At 36.4% G+C, this 17,125-nt stretch overlaps 1 protein-coding gene across 4 annotated transcripts in view; it reads right to left on the bottom strand.

Annotated features, from left to right (window-relative positions):
* The window catches only part of DCP1A (decapping mRNA 1A), a 62,065-nt gene extending 45,159 nt beyond the window's left edge, over positions 1-16,906 (bottom strand). Inside the window, exons 1-3 of one of the 4 annotated variants that reach the window (XM_079115733.1) lie at positions 16,704-16,906; positions 14,333-14,373; positions 12,579-12,706 (exon numbers count right to left, since the gene is read on the bottom strand). In XM_079115733.1, coding sequence (XP_078971859.1) covers positions 12,579-12,706; positions 14,333-14,373; positions 16,704-16,838 — 304 coding nt within the window. In that variant the 5' untranslated portion in view covers positions 16,839-16,906. The remainder of the gene's footprint in view (positions 1-12,578; positions 12,707-14,332; positions 14,374-16,703) is intronic. The other 3 variants (XM_079115732.1, XM_079115731.1, XM_079115730.1) reach the window with 3 other exon arrangements.
* Positions 16,907-17,125: the final 219 nt, after the last annotated feature.

The raw sequence follows: 17,125 nt of genomic DNA, 5'->3' as shown, positions 1-17,125 counted from the left end.
CAAATCTTCACTTATTTTCTCTCTTTTTCCCTCAAAGAAATCCAATATAATTTAGAAATGCTTCTACACTTACACATTATCAAATAAACTGCCAAAAGAGAGCCAAACACTTTCAAAGGCATGTCTGCAGAAGAAATACAGATAAGGAAGCCATAACGATAGCTTAATGGGTAAAGGAAAGGATAAGAGTCACACTCAATTCTGCCAGAAGCAGACCTGTAGAGGTTCAGACACGCATCCAAGAATCAGCTCTGTCTGCCAACATATCAAATGCTCAATGCATGCAACTGGCAAGAAAGCCCAGGGAGCTGCCACTAAGCCTGTCACTGCCACTAGTGAGGAAAGACAGATAAGTTCACCAGATAGCTAAAACTGCAGAGACTGTTTCTAAACCAAAGCTAAGAATTCTTACCTTAAGAGAACTTACACTCAAAGGCCCAATATAATCTACCAATAATTTACTTGCTGAGACATCCTCAAATAGTTTCCCCTAATTATACCACAGAAGATTTAGGCTCTGGCAATAAAGTATTACTTTGCTACAGCAAATAATGATGGCACCCTGTTATACAAATAGCTTTTCTTAAGATGAAAGTGAACTATTTAGTTAATGGATACCCAGTAACCATTAGTTCTAAAGCAGTTATGTGTATAGGCAAGTTATTGAGAAGTTGGGGGTAGTGTGACAGAACATTTGATTGCCTTTAGGTTGAACTAAGATCAAGTTGCAGATAATAATATCCAAAATCAAGTGTTTCCTATGCTTTTCAAACAAAGGTTCTTCCCTTTGGAAAATGTGATAAATAATAATGACAAGAGTTATAGTACTTGGATTACTTGATATTGACAAAGTTAAAGCTGAGGGAAGAATTTTCTATTTCCTACAGAGTCACGTTTGAAGATCCAGCAATTTATTATGATTGAATGTTATACTTAGTTTTTCATCTTGAGTGGTGTAAGGCACATAAAAGATCAAGAGAATTCAAATTCATTTGAAGACTTTGTCAAATCCCTGTAGACTTCCAGGGATGCAGTGAAATGTCACAAAACAGAGCTGGGAATCATTCTCATGCATATGTTGTCTTTTGATTCACTTATTATTTAGATCTGACCTACTTTCTAAAAGGATTTGGGGAGGCTGAAGATTTTCTCAGTATGGTGCCAAACAGAAAAGGGGGTCTAATAAAGCCTTTTGGTGGTGGTGATAAAAGTTATAACACTTCTAAAGATACTAAAAAAGATCTACACCAGAAAACAAAAAACAAGAGAACTGGCTTTGAATATAGTCAAATACACTTTTATATTACTTTTATAATCAGAAGGGCCTTTCCTTCTAATTAAAATTGGAATATTGCAGCTATATAAACATGGCTTATCAGACCAATTACAAAGCAAATGCTTCCACCTTGATAGATTGTTTCCTTTAAGACAACAATAAGCCTGGTGGCACCCCCATGAACACCAAAAGGTTGGAAAAAAGCAGGAAAGGGAGAAAGGATCTGGGGTAGGGGGTAGAACAAACATATACTCATACCCACACCCAGAAGAAAGGATATGGAGCCAAAGACCTACAGTCTTACAATCCCAACAGCAGATTTTGGTACGATGCAAACGCTTGGGCAAGGAGATGCTATGGATCTACAAATAAGGTTGTAAACACAGTTCTGTTACCTTAGCAGCTTACCCTTTTTAGCCAAAAAAAAAAAAAAAAAAAAAAAAACCCCAAAGACCAAAAAAACAAACAAAAAAAACCCCCCCTCTCATCTCAGAACACCACTGAACACTAATGTGGAGAAGAAAGCTCAATTTCTAAAATTTAAATGGTAGTATCTTATTTATTTAACAATAGTTAAGAAACTTGGATAATTTTTTTTTTTTTGCAGTGCTGAGGATCGAACCCAGGACCTTATGCTTGCGAGGCAAGCACTCTACCAACTGAGCTATAACCCCAGCCCAGACTTGGATAATTTTAATATGCTGTTCTGCAAGTTCCTTAGTTTATATTAAAATTTGGTAACCCCTCTCTAAATCAAATCAAGTCAGAAGATATTTACCAGAAATACTGCTTTCACAGTTTTTATTTTTCAACATTATAATCTCAGTAATAGGAATGACCACCAAAAATGTCTTGAGTATTAGGGAAGTAAATCCAACAACATTATGGTTGATTATTCCTACTTATCAAATTTTATTCTTAAATAATGGATAACCCCAAATAAAACTGTAAATAACACTATGGTTTTGCCCCAACTGTTAGGATTTATAGTCGCAATCATTACAGGTACTCACTGCTCCTTCAGGCAGGGCTTCAGAAGCATATGCTATAAATGATTGTAGGTGTGACATAATGCTGGAAACATCAACCACCACATTTTATATATCAAAAGAGAGAGATAAAGGGTAAAAATCATGACCTTTGGCCTCCATGGAGTTGAATTCCAGTTCCAGTACTACCCAGAATCCTGGCTCTACTATTATTTGCAGAAAACAAGTGCTGCATGGTCAAAAAACCAAGGGGTGGGTGTGTGTGTGTGTGTGTGTGTGTGTGAGAGAGAGAGAGAGAGAGAGAGAGAGAGAGAGAGAGAGAGAGAGAGAGATCTCCCCTAATTTTTAAATGTTGGGAGCAAATGCTTACGTTTTCTTTCTACTAGTTGGATGCCTGGACATATTGACTTTGTGAGTAACTTGGATCTATGTGGATTTCTCAGGGAACTGAACCTGAAGGGTTGAAGTTTATTCTGTCCACTCCAGAATTAGTGGTTATTCTGTATTTCAATTTTTCCACTCACAGTGAACTTCATAGTATAAAATTAAAGTGAAAAATTATATACATGTTAACACATTTCTGTCACATATACATATGTGGTTTCCTTTGTGAATTCTCAAAAAAAATTGAAAGTATTAAATATGTATATATATTTTAAATTATTTTTTAATTTTTAGCTGTAGATGGTCACAATACCTTCATTTTATTTATTTTGTTTATTTATGTGGTGCTGAGGATTGAAACCAGTGCCCCACGCATGCAAGGTAAGCACTCTACCACTGAGCCACAACCCCAGTACCAAGTATTAAATATTTAAAATGATAATTATCTAAAAGGGATTAAATATGCATATATGATTAGCTTATAAAATATTTACAATTAAGATAGTAAAATAAAAGATAAAAATTGCTTTTATCTGATAACACTGCCTAAGGGGGAAGAAGCTAGAGATTAGTGAACATAATGAAAAGGAGCTACTTTGGAAATTTTGAAATACACATGGATTCAAAAAGATACCAAGAAGGTACTTGGTAGAGGCTCTGCGAGAATATTAAGTAGTGTACTACAATGAGACAGAAAGTAATACTTATTTTTAAAATGTCTGACATCAGAGCATCATAGAGTCAACACTTTCAGTATAAGTCACTGTATGTTCTCATGGTGTTTTTACCCCTTCAAACTACACATGTGGCAATATCAAGGCTTTTTCCTTATCTTGGTCCAGGAGGCTGCACTAATGCAGTTGCCACAGATCCTTTCTCCTTTACTGATTACAGGACCATACCAATGACAGCAGTGTCGCAGCTGATGGTAGAAGACTGCCTTTCTTTAGGCTACAAAAACAGCACTGTGCTGAACTGAAAGATCACAAAGGATGAACCCCAGAACTTTTCTTACTGTTTATAAATTCCTCTTTCAGTTTGGAGGTAGAACTCACATTTTTTGACTTGACAAATTATAAACTAATCTTGCAAGGAAATTTCTTGCTCTGTGCTTTAAGTCTGAAGATTTGTTCCAAATGCCAACAACCACCTACCATCTCTACTGTTCTGAGTCTTGCCCTTGAACTGAGAAAGGACAAGCAGAGAGACGGAAAAGCACACACTACAGCATTTCTTCTACTAAAACTTTCCATTTGGCAGCTGTGTTTTCAACACTATGGAAATGAACTTCCCTACTTTTTCTAGTGATCTAATTTTAATTAAAAATGCTCTCCATCAAGAGACTGGTGCCCAATATAAAGGAAAAGTTATAAGTGAAGTGCAAACAAAGGGGTACTTCTCCCAGGCTTTTGCAGGTAAGTTTTTAAAATACTGAAGAGCAACAGAATTTTATTTTCAATTTTATTTGTTAGGTTACTTTAAAAATTTTATTTTGTTAAGCAGACTAAAAAGTAACATACTAGACTAGATGCTATATGTTAATTCTTTCTTCAAGAAATTTCAGATTGTTTTACCTATAAATGATTATTTTCAAAGTGTTTTAGACAAACTAAAAATCTGTTACAGTTTATAAATGTCAAGGTGAAGTAAAATTCAGGAAATATTTGGGTTCTTCTGGAAAACCGAAAAGAACTTTGTTAAATTTTCCCAAAATACTTTGGGATTATAAAAAACATTTTAAAGTGAGAAAAGAGGCATTTGGTGGGAGATAACCTGTCTTCGAGTGTTGGGTAGAGGAAACCTGAAAAGTGTATTAAAATTATTACTTTCTGGTAAAAAGACACCAAGTCTAACATGTACATAAAATAAAATAATTGCTTTTCTCTTGGCTAAAATTACCATCACACACTTTCCTAAGAACAGAATAAACCTAGAACTGAGAAGAGAAAAATCTAGACTTTATATTTTTTCTAACTTACGAGTAAGCTTTGCTGCTAAAAATGACAAAAGAAAAAAAATATTAATATATTTACATCTCTAAGGCAGATCTGATTTTCACTATTACCAGGCTAATTGTTCTGATGAACAACTGATAATACTCAAAACGCAGATCTTTAATTATTAAATTTCACAGTTAATCCATGGTGGTTAAGAATAAAAATGTATAGGTCTGTGCTTAATGTAGTAGCATATTTCAATAAAGAGTTGTGAGCAGAGTTCTAACACTGAGAGCTCCAATACACTTTAATGACTTCTGCTTATGGTTTTCTAAGAAAATTACAATATAGCTATTATTACAGAGCTTGATGGTACCACAAACCTGCACCTTAACATTTTCAGTTAAACAGGTTATACTGTAGATTGTCTAACTGTGAGAACGAAAAACAAAACAACAAAAAAAACCAGTTGTTTGCTTTTATTTTTTGTTTCACATACTAAGTTTTAGACTTTAAAAAAATTGCTCAAAACTTACCTTACAGAATATTCTTGGGGGCTTTTCATAATTGAGAAGTAAGTCATATATCAAAAAAAAGTGAATTCCAGGTCACCACTTTTATTCTGAGAGGTGTCCAAAGATGTAGCAATCAAAGGACGCCTGATACTGGTCTTGGGGAAAAGCACCTTCTAGGAGAAACCTAGTGAGGAATGTTGCCTGTAGCAGGTGCTCACCACCTTGCTGAAGAAATTGTAAATACAAACATAATTCTCTCACCAAAGAATGGCCAAAAGACTAGTTTCCTGTGAAGACAGGATGAGAAATGTATAGATACTGCATCTGCCTTTTTAGAGGCCATTCTCTATATAAAGAACTGTCCTAGTACTATTTATTGAATAGAATATGCCTCTCAGCATTTTCTTTAGATGTGATGAGATTTTAAACTATCAAAAACCAATTATTTTATTATTTATGAGCCCATCCAGATGTATTTATGCCTGAGAATGTTTTTGTTAAATTGTGCTTTTCTACGAAACTTCTTATCATTTGAGTTTTAAAGGTATAGACAAAAAGTGCTCCCTACTGGTTTCTTGTTTTTTAAAAAATGCATACATTTTATCTTTAATTGCAATATAAGTAAATTTTTTATTCCCAAATATTGCCTATCGTGCCTCCTTTTGCCTTTGTTTTGTTACAGTATTAGGGATCAAGCTCATGAGTTCATGCTAGGAATGTACTTTATCTCTGAGATACATCCCCAGTCCTTTTTATCTTTTAATTTTGGGACAGGATCTCTCTAAAATGCTGAGGCTGACCTCAAACTTCTGATCCTCTGGTCACAGTCTCCTGGGTAGCTGGAATTACAAGCTGCACCTGGCTTCTCCTTTAGCTTTATACTGTTGATGTGTCAATCATACTACACATGAGTTTCTGTCAATCTGCTCTATTGTTCTTTTGTAATTTCTACTTTCTGCGATTAATTTCTACTCTTATCTTTATTTTCCTTTATCTTTACTCAGATTTTTTTTTTTAACTTCTTAAATCCTTGGGTTGGATGGCTTAAGTGTACCATTCCATAACACTAAATTCTCTCCTTTATCTGTCAATTACTAAGGTGGTCTGCTAAAATTTCCTGCTCTAATTAGGGATTGTCAACATTCAATTTATAATTGTGATATGTACTAGTTCAAAAAAATTTTTTTATCTTCTAGATTATTTATTCTTTTTATCTTCATGTGTTTAATATTTATCTCTATTGATGCTTTTTGTCAGTAATGATTACATCAGCCTTTTTTGGTTAACATTTGCCTGATATATCTCATTCTACCTGATACTTTAAACAAACCGCACATAGGCAAATTCTATGTTTATCCAATCTCGGTCTTTTAGCTGGCAAATTCAGTTCACTTTATGTTTATTCTAAGTGCTGATTTTCTTATTTCCGCCATTTTATTTTGGGGCTTCACTATGTTTCTTCTAGAAGGCGCCTGTCCCCAAGACCAATGTCAGGTGTCATTTGATTGCTACTTCTGTGGACACTTCCCAGAGTGAATGTAGTAATTTGGAATTCATTTTTCTGGCAAACGGGGTAAAAGTTCAGGTATCCTACCTTTGTTCTATAGTCGTTAACAGCAATATTTTAATTTTATTATATTTGGGGGTACTGAGGATCAAACCCAGGTTCTTGCAGATGCTAAGCACGTATTCCATCACTGAACTACATCCCCAATCCAGTTGCACATTGTTTTTTAATACCTCTACCAAAAGTAGTCATTTTATTGTTTTATAGTCAATACTTATATTTATTTGCCACGTTTGCTTATTATTGTTTCTTATATCTCATTCCTTCTGTGTTCCATTTTCTTTCTGGACTATATCCCTTGGTACTACACTATTAAGATTAAATTAATTGAAGCTAAATAGATGCATAAAAGGAAATGCAATTTAAAACTGAGCTACTGCTGCACTAGCACTATTCCAAGAGCTCAATAGTCACACATGGCTAGTGCCCACTGCTGCAGACAGTGTTGCTTTAGAAGCTCTTATAGCCAGATCAGCTGGAAACATATGCTCTGTTCTGTTGAAAAATGTCTATATTCTCGCAAATTTTTGATTTGTTGGTTGTTTTCTCCTCAGTCCTCTTGGAGTATGCTGTTAGTCTGACTGGTGTTCCTTTATAAATACACTATCTCAAGTAGACTTTGGTTGATTCTGTCTCTTTGCCTTTAATATTTTTCACCATAATGTGACAAGGTATATATTACCATGCTTTGGGTATTCCATTGCCTAAATCTGAGGTTTATTATTTTTATGGATTCTGAAAAATTAAGTCATTAGCTCTTCAAATATTGCCTCTTTCAATTCTACTTTATCATTTTAAAATTCATAGCCATTAGGGCTGGGGCTGTAGCTCAGTGACAGAGCACTTGCCTAGCATGTGTGAGGCACTAGGTTCGACCCTCAGCACCACATAAAAATAAAATAAAGGCATTCTGTCCATCTACAACTACAATTTAAAAAAAAAAATCCATAGCCATTATATGTTAAATTTTAATTTTATCCTCTCTGTCTTACTTCCATTCTCTCCCTTGCCACCCTTGGGGATATATTGTGTATTTCCAGATTTTTCTTCTAGTTCACCAGTTTTCTTTAGCTGTTACTAATTAACTGTTGACTTCAAGTGGAGTTTATTTCAGTAATTAAAATTTTAATTTCTAGGGGCTGGGGAGATAGCTCAGTTGGTAGAGTGCTTGCCTTGCAAGCACAAGGCCCTGGGTTTGATCCCCAGCACCTAAAAAAAAAAAAAAAAAAAAAAAATTTTAATTTCTATAAGTTCTACTTAGCCATTTCTCATGTGTAATTTTAAAGTAGCATTTGATCCTTGTATTTTTTATTTTCTTGTGCTTGTTTTTATAATCTATATTTGAGTTACATTCACTAAAGTCTGTAGCTGATCATTCCATTAACTAACATTTTTGTAAAGGGTTGTCTAATCCTGCTGTTTTTTTATATACTGCCTTTCATTCACTGGGAATTATTTCCTTGTACATTTAGTAATTTAGAACCATCAAATATATCTTGTGATTCCTGAAAAACCTGGGTTAAGAACTGTGTCTTTTAAAAAGATTTTACTTTTGCTTCGGTGGGTATCCTAGAGCACTTATCAACTGATGATTAATTTTATATATTAATTTCTTGCCCTAAGTAAGAAATTATACCAAGTGAACAGTATAACTTGAATGTCAAATCTGTATGAGAAAAAACTCACGGTTACAATTTTCAGGGAAGACATTTTCCTTCTTACCCATAATTCAGACTGAGATAAACTTGGCTGCCATCTCCCTAGACTGGGGGACAGATACTTCCCAATTAATTGTTAAGTAGCTCACTGGGAGATTTGGCTATATGCTGGTTTGTAGATCTTAGTTCTCTCTCTATTGCACAATGGTGTCCTTATGTTACAGAGTGCTTTCATCCCCAAGAACCCCATAATAGGGGGCAACTAGTGTCAGCTTTTATGTCTATGATTTTAGCTTTACAGTTTCACTTTCATGCTGGCCCCTACTCTTTTCAACTATGCTATGCATTTAATATTCTAGATAGCCTTTCTAGATATCTGTAGGGGGAAGATATTGCTGGATAGGGACTGAGTATTTTTTTTTTGATGTGCCTGTCACAGAACTCCTACACTCTGTGGAGTGGTTTTATAATCCAGTTAGTTAGTAAAATGGATGGCAACTGCAAGTGAAAACAGAAGATCAGTAGATTGGTGGAAGTATGCAGATTTGCACATCAAAAGAACTTTGTAGCACCATGACCCATTGGGCAGAACTGCTTCTGTTCTGTTTTGTTGTTGTTGAGACAGGGTCTCACTATGTTGCCCAGGCTGGCTACAAACTCACAAATGACTGCAAATACAGATGTGTGCTCCTGTGACCAACTTGGTTTTTTTTTTTTTTTTTTTAAAACAACAACAACAACAACAACAACAACAAAAAACATATTGGGGGTTAGAGATGTAGCTCTGTGGTAGAACTCTTGCCTAGCGTGCAAGAAGGCCCGGGTTGGATTTCCAGTAAGCCCCACCCACGAAAAAAGTCTTCTGAAAGATTTTTCACGTTTAACAAACTTTTTCAACTTATGCATTCCTCAGGCTGCCTGGTAGTAAACCCTAAGACATTTGAAATATTTCTAAAGAGAGTGTGGGCTAGGGAGGTAGCTCAGTTGTAGACACTTGCTGACCACATATGAGGTCCTACATTTGATCCTTGGCACTGGAGAGAGACAGAGAGTGAGAGAGAAAGAGAGAGAAAGAGAGAGAAAGAGAGATAGAGATAGATAGAGAGAGAGTGAGATAGAGAGATAGAGAGAGAGAGAGAGACAACGAGTCCCTAGCTTGTCCATGGTACTAGTCAGAAGCATACTAGAGGCCTGGGTTATAAGACAACCTTGATAATATTAAGTTTGTATGATTATGACTATTTCACTAATAAGATCATCTGGCTTGAGTTTAGGATGGAGACGGTCTTTGATATTTTGCATTTATAAGGTATTCGGCTGAAAGAATATTTTATATTCATGATGCCCTTTCAAGATAAGCAGGTCAGAGCACTGGCTTAAGTGATTTATTCTAGGTTACAGCGATCAAAATGGCAAAGCCTAGAATAGAATTCTTGTCTGCAAACTAATTCATGCCAAAGAAGTGTTACCATGGAAAAACCACCCTCAGGAATACATTCTGCAGCTTTTCTATTTAGAAATCATTTATAAATTTCAAAAAGGAATGACTTAAATGAGAGGCATAAAAACTAATCCTAAGCTGGGCACAGTAGCACATACCTGTAATCCCAGTAACTTGGGAGGCTGAGGCAGGAGGATCCCAAGTTCAAAGCCAGCCTCAGCAACTTAGCGAGACTTTGTCTCAAAATAAAAAATGGCTGGGGATGTAGTTCAGTGATAAAGTGCCCCTAGGTTTGATGTCTGGAACAAAAAACAAGAACAACTACAAAAAAAAAAAAAAAAAAAAAAAAAAAAAAGAAAGAAAGAAAGAAAAAACCAAACAACCGCCCAAACCAAAATAACAACAACAAAAACTAACCCAAAGCTTCCCAAATGGTTGTTCAATTCACAACAAAGGGTATGTTAGAGTACAGATTCATGTTCAGACTTCCACTGTCCAATGTGGTAGCTGCTAGTGCATGTAAACTGTATAGATTCAAGTGGATTAAATAAACTAAAAAAAGATTTTCTCTCATTTATATTAGTAGCCACATTTCAGGCACTTAGTGCTCTTTCACATGTGGCTGGTGATTACTACATTGAACAGTACTAATATAGAAATTTTCTATCACTGCAGGACAGTACTGCTGTAGGTACTGATGATGTAATTTCACTGCTGCAGTAGAGTAGAAAGAACACTGACTTTGAAGACAAACAGTCCTAGATTTGAGTTCTGTATCTCTCATTTACTACCTCTAACTCTTGAGCAAGTTTCTAAATGTCTCTAAGTTCTCTGTTTCCTCTGTCTGTAAGCTGGGAATCAGAAGGAAAGAGATGGGAACATTGCTCTGTCCTAGAGAATCTCCAACCTCCCCATTATTCACTGAAGTCCCAATGAAGCCTTTTGTGGCTGTCAAAAGGCCCTTGTTAAATAATGAGAATATAGTGTTCCTGAAAGATTTGAGAGACATCACCAAACCTAAACCCTTGGTTAATGAAAGCATTCTCTCTGTAAGATTTTACCTTTTTCTTGGGAGTAGAGTTATTTTTTTTACAAATAAAGAAAAACTAAATTAAACAAAGGAGGATTAACAATTAGAACTAGAAAAAGTTATAGTTCTTTGTTCTATTACATTGACTAAAACTGGAATGAAAAAAAGCTGGATATGAAAGTGTAATTTGAATTAAATGGGTCAGGTGTCTTGGTGGTATTTCCCATAGGAGAATGACAAAAGAATAGCTACAGAATCAGGTATAATTACCCATACACACAACCAGATATTAACTAACTTTTTATTTAAAGAACAAATCCCTAAACAACTCAACAGCTTGCTGACATAAGTCTATTTTCCACTTTAAAGATGAGGCCAGACAAAACACACACTTGAGAGGTCTTACAACTCTCCAAATCATTGCTTGCTGTCTTGTTGCATTTCCTGAATGTGGCTATTCCTTTAAATACTTTCCCTAATCGAATGACCTGGTTAAGTGGTTTTCATTCAACTAAAAAAATGTTTTTTTTCCCCGTTACTGGGAGTGAACCCTGGAGTGTTTTACCACTGAGCTATACCCCCGGTCCTTTTTAATTTCATTTCTATTTTTTGGTACCAGGGATTGAACCCAGCAGCCCAGTGGCATCCCCAGCCCATTTAAAAAATTTTTAATTTTGAGACACGGTCTTGCTTAAGTTACTAGGGACTTGCTACATTGCTGAGGTTGACTTTGAACTCGTGATCCTCCTGCCTCAGTCTCCTGAGCTGCTGGGATTGCAGGTGTAAGCCATCATGTCCAGCCCTTTTTATTTTCAGACAAGGTCTTGCCAAATTGCTTAGGGTCTCACTAAGTTGCTGAGGCTGGCCTCAAACTTGCAATCTGCCTGCCTCAGGCTTCTGAGTTGCTGGGATTACTGGCATCCACCACTGCATTTGGTTTAACTAAGGAGACCTTTGTTCCTATCCCTTGTTAAAAATATTTCTAACATAAAATATATCAGGGGGCTGGGGTTGTGGCTCAGTGGTAAAGTGCTCACCTAGCACACGTGAGGCCCTGGGTTCAATCCTCAGTACCACATAAAAAAATAAAATAAAATAAATCAATTCAATTTTCACCCCAAGATTATTCTAATTAACATAATAATAAATACTTCTAATGATTTAAAGTCTCATTATAGCACATTGACCTCTGATATCATAATAGGGTTAGTTATAGAATATTGACATTTTTGTTGATCCTGATTACGGTCTAGATTTCTGCACTTTTCTTTCTTTCTTTTTTTATGGTGCTGGGGATTGAACCCAGGGCCTTGTGCATACAAGGCAAGCATCTACCAACTGAGGTATATCCCCATCCCCCACGATTTTCTTTCTTGAAAAGGAAAAGGCCACTCTATCTATTCCCATCTTGTGTCTTCCCCAACTGAGTTCTGTTGCTCAGGAGCATGGGCAGCTAAGAGTTCAGTGCTAACAAAAACAAAGGAGTTAAACTTATTTTCAAAAGACAAACAAAACAGAAGGTTAAAATAGTATAGCTAACTAAAATAATGTGCTATTATACATAAAAAAAGTGTTTACAACTTCAGAGTCAAGTGTAAAAGATCTGATGTTACCAAGAGACTCAATTATTTTAGTTTTATTTGTTCTAATAAGTTATACATGATGGCTAGAGACTCATTTATAGTCATAAAACAGTGTAGTCCACATTTTATAATTTCAAACTCCAAAAATGATATACTCAAATGAAAGTCACTGAATTAAATAAAAACAGATGTACTCACAGCTTGCATTTCTATACAGAAGAAATGGTTCATGAAGCTGAAATTCCAAATCTTTATTCACTGGTTCAACTAGATTATGCATATTCAGTCGATTTACAATGGTAAAACCATGGTAAGGTGAAGCTGATCTGAGATTTAATAGAAGAAAATCCATAGTTACCTTTTAAATTGCAGAAATGTTATCTACTCTTTATTTTCATTTCAAAAAAAGATGAATACCTTAGGACATTAGATAATATCAGCACTTATAACCATTAACAAAAAATTTAAGTCATTTTATATCCCACCTCTGCTCAGAAGTTTTAGGATTTTGTTTCTCAGAATATAGGCTAAAGTCCCTACTAAGCCCAACAAGGCCCTACCTGATACCCCCAATTCCCCACCCCATTTCAATCTCCTATTTTCTTTCCTTGATTCCCCTGCTCCACTCACACTAGGCTCTCCATGCTCCTCTCTTTGCAGGTGTGCCACCAAATCACAGCTATCTCATGTCTAGAAAGCATTTGCTCAAATATTACCTTCTCGATGAAGCCTACCTGCACTACCATTTTTAACACTACCAATCCCAATATCTCTTACTCTTCCCTCTTCATCCATACTACTTATTTTTTATTGGTTTCCTCCTCCAACCAGAATGTACTCCATGCAAATGGGGATTTCTGTTTTATTTTTTTTTTCATAGATGTTTCCCAAGGATAGACACATAATAAGTTTGATAAATACTTTCTGGAAAAAATATCACTTATTTTAAATATGGTACAGAATTGGCTATAATGACTATCCACCACTATAATAATAGTTTTTCTTAACACGAAATAGGTCTTTACATAGTTCTTCTGAGTTAGATGGAAATGACCCAAATCCTACAATAAGAAATGTCTTAGTTCCCATAATGGGTGATTTAGTATACAATCCTTTGGACCCTCCTCACATGTATTTAATACTTCAACTGTTTCTCATTTATATCTCTGTGACACACATGAGGTAATAACAGAACTCTATTCTACAGATTAGGAAACAAGCTTAGTGTGATTAACATCTATACCCAGTCACACAAGTAATGTAAATGGGATTTAATTTTAGTTTTTTGGGACTTTAAATGCAGGTTTATTCTATACTAGGTGATTCCTGTAAAGTGATATCTGATACAATTTTGTCCAAAGTACACAAAATGTGTTAAAAAAGCATCCCTGGGTTCAATCTTTGGTAAAACAAACAAACAAACAAACAAAAAACTACGGAACAGAGATCAACCTCTCAAGTATATTACTTTATAGAACTAATTTATATATCATATCTCTTTCTCTCTTTCCTTTCCTCCCTCCCTCCCCCACCCGTTTCTCCTTCCCTCCTGTGTGTGTGTGTGTGTGTGTGTGTGTGTGTGTGTGTGTGTGTATTTGGGCATATTATATGTCCTTTCACTGAAAAATGCTTTCTATTTTGTAATGATTATGCTAGGCTCCTAAATAAATTCTAGTTCTTTTTATTCTGAATCACAGGAAGGATGAGAGGAAATAGCTAGGTAAGGATTTCACAGCTAGGAGTGGATGAAAAACTGAAGGGAATAAGCAGGAGAGTTCCAAAGACAAACAAAAACACACCATTTCACATGACACTGCTCACTACTATATTTTATTTACTTATTTGCAGTAATGAGGACTGGACCCAGGGCTTCATGCATACCGGGCAAGTACTCTACCACTGAGCTATATTCCTAGTCCCTCATTGTTAGATTTTTTTGAAAAAAAGCTTACCTTCGATATACAAATAAGGTCCCTTCTATATCAGTCTTCTCCTGTAATAGACAATGAGTTAATTAGTTTCTCAAAATCCAACCCCAAATAGTCCCAATGGAGAAGAAATGCTTTATGTTTAAGATCAACATGTTTTATTTACTGTACTTTTGACCAAGCAAAGACTCCTTCTCACTCTACAAATTGCTATTACCAGTTTCTCATGTATCTATTCAATGTTACTGATAAGTATATGCAGTGTTTAAACCAGGAACATGTTTGTACTTCCAACATTTTTCCTTTTTAACTAGTAAAAGAGAAAACTGTAGAATTAACTTTTAACTGTTAAAGTTTACTAAAATTAACAGAAAAGAAAATTTTCTTACAGGATACTTTGTTTCATCACTGAGGGATTTTTGGTATATTCTTAAAAATATACCAAAAATAGTTAAGAATCACTATCAAACAGTTTGTTATTTTTAGAACTTTGTTGAAGAATATGAATATTGAAACTATACTCTGCATTAAGTAATTATTGTAGTTCTTACAAAGAATTTAAACAAGTGAAAATGTGGTTAAGAAAGCAACTGATTACCATCTTTTGCTGCAACAGAACATATTTACATTTTTTAAACAGTTACACTGTTTCTTTTTCAAAAATAAATAATCCTACTGGCCTGTAATTCATAGCCTAGATTGGATAAAAGAATTTTAATATAACCAACAAACTTTTAAAACTTTAATGTCAGTGCTATCAAACTGAATTTGTTAGAATACAAAATTAAATTATTGACTTGATTTTTTTCCAGAAGTATTGCCTTAGGTTAAATATCATAGTGAAACTTTTCCTTCCTAAGCATTGAGGCTTTTTCTTGCCTTTAAAGATGTTTTCAGTAGCTGGGTGTGATGGTGGTCACCTATACACCCAGTGACGTGGGATACTGAGGCAGGAGGATCACAAGTTCAGTCAGTCTCAGCTACTTAGCTAGACCCTGTCTCAAAATTAAAAATAAAAAGGACCAGGGATGTGGCTCAGTGGTTAAGTGCCCCTGAGTTCAATCCCTAGTACAAGGAAAAGAAAAAAAAAGTTAAAAAGTTAGTATAAGAAACTGAAAATTGGGCTGGGATTGTGGCTGAGTGGTAGAGCACACACCTAGCACATGTGAGGCACTGGGTTTGATCCTCAGCACTAATAAAAACAAATAAATAAAGGAATTGTGTCCACCTATAACTTAAAAAAAAAAAATTAAGAAAAAAAATCTCCTGATAATTGTCTTACAGTAAAAGAAAAATTGTCCCCCAAAAACACTGTGCAAAGTTACAACTCACTATAAAAAAATAGAGAAAAGATTTTGGTTATCCCCTATGTGCCATGATGCAATAAGCAAAGAGCTTAATTTTCAATTCAGACCATTACAGCTTGTATTTCATATTTAAAACTCCAGTTTAAAATTCTAATGCATCTGTATATTGTAAAAAACATATCAAGAGAATCTTTTCAAATGTGAATGCCACTGATGAATTCAATCTAACCAACATTTATGAGTTATAAGTGTAAAGCCTAGAGCTGTAAGAGTTAATTAATTAGGAAGGGTCAATTACAAGAATACGGAAAAAAATGTTATGTAAACAACTAATGAGGCTTCAAACAGGAGTTAACAAAAGTCAGTGAAGAGACTTAATACAACTTTTCAGACCTTCTCCGGTGCACAAAAAGCCAAGTACTTAGTCTGAAGGTATTATTCAGAGGTGACATCACCGGTCTCCTTTCCCTGTAAAAGGTCTCCAGGGAATCCAATTAACACAGAAGCCAAGGGGCTTCTAAGTTGTTTGAAATCTTTTCCAAAATTCTGGAAATATACTGTAGTTCAATCAAAGCCGAACTCATTCACTCTAATTGGATTTCAAGGTTCAAATCCTAATGACCTCTGCGAAGGGGGCTCTCGTTTATGTCAGTTGGGAGGGGGGAGGGAAGGGGGTGTTCATTTTCAGATTATGAGTATGGACTTTATCTAATAATCCTTGAAGCTTCAAACATAAGCCTTCAGGCACCTTCCTGTCCTACCGGTCTCATATCCCCTAATGCGTCTGTAAAGAAGGCATGTCGCCCACGTCCTCAAACCTGACCCCAAGGGACTGATCCTGCTCCAATCCCCCCCTCCATCATTTTTTCCCTGAGATGTCTCGGGCCTACTTTTCTCGCACTTATCGCCCCACCCGCGCGCTGCCGACACCCCTGAGGCCTTGGTCCGGCTCTTGGCCAGTTTCTGGCCTCGCCTCCGACGCCCTGGCCTCCTGCTTTGCCCACCTCTCCACCCCAAGCAGCTTGCGCTGTCCCTTTAAGAGGCGGCAGCGATCGGTCTGGCGTCCTCTATGTATGAGCCTCACTCACCCACTGGTTGGCCTTGGGGCAGAACGTGTACAGAGCGACCTGGCCCGTGAGGTCTGCTATGCTGGTGATGTAGGGGTCGTGTTGCTTCAGGGCCGCCAGGCTCATCTCCTGCCCAGCTCGACTCAGCGACTCCATCTTGAATCCCAGAGCTGAGCCCCTCTAGCGGGGGCGGAGTAGCGAACAGGAAAGTGCCACGCAGTCAAAGTTCCCCCAGCTGCGTCAGTACTCTCAACTTCCGCCTCTCAGCTGTGCCTCGCGGTCGGGTGGTACGTCAGTTATTCTCTTCCGCCGCGTACACAACTCCAGTTCCGAGTTCCGGTGTCGTTAGGTTCCAGAAACCCAACAGTCAGGAACCGCGACCACGGCTGCGCGGCAGAGCCGGAGGGCGGGACTCACCGTGCTTGCCCTTCTCGAGCTAAAAC

Source organism: Sciurus vulgaris (genome assembly GCF_902686455.1).
Source record: "Sciurus vulgaris genome assembly, chromosome: 16".
Classification (NCBI taxonomy): Eukaryota; Metazoa; Chordata; class Mammalia; order Rodentia; family Sciuridae; genus Sciurus; species Sciurus vulgaris.
The sequence above is the reverse complement of the archived record's forward strand: the minus strand, read 5'-3'. Positions and strand labels throughout refer to the sequence as shown.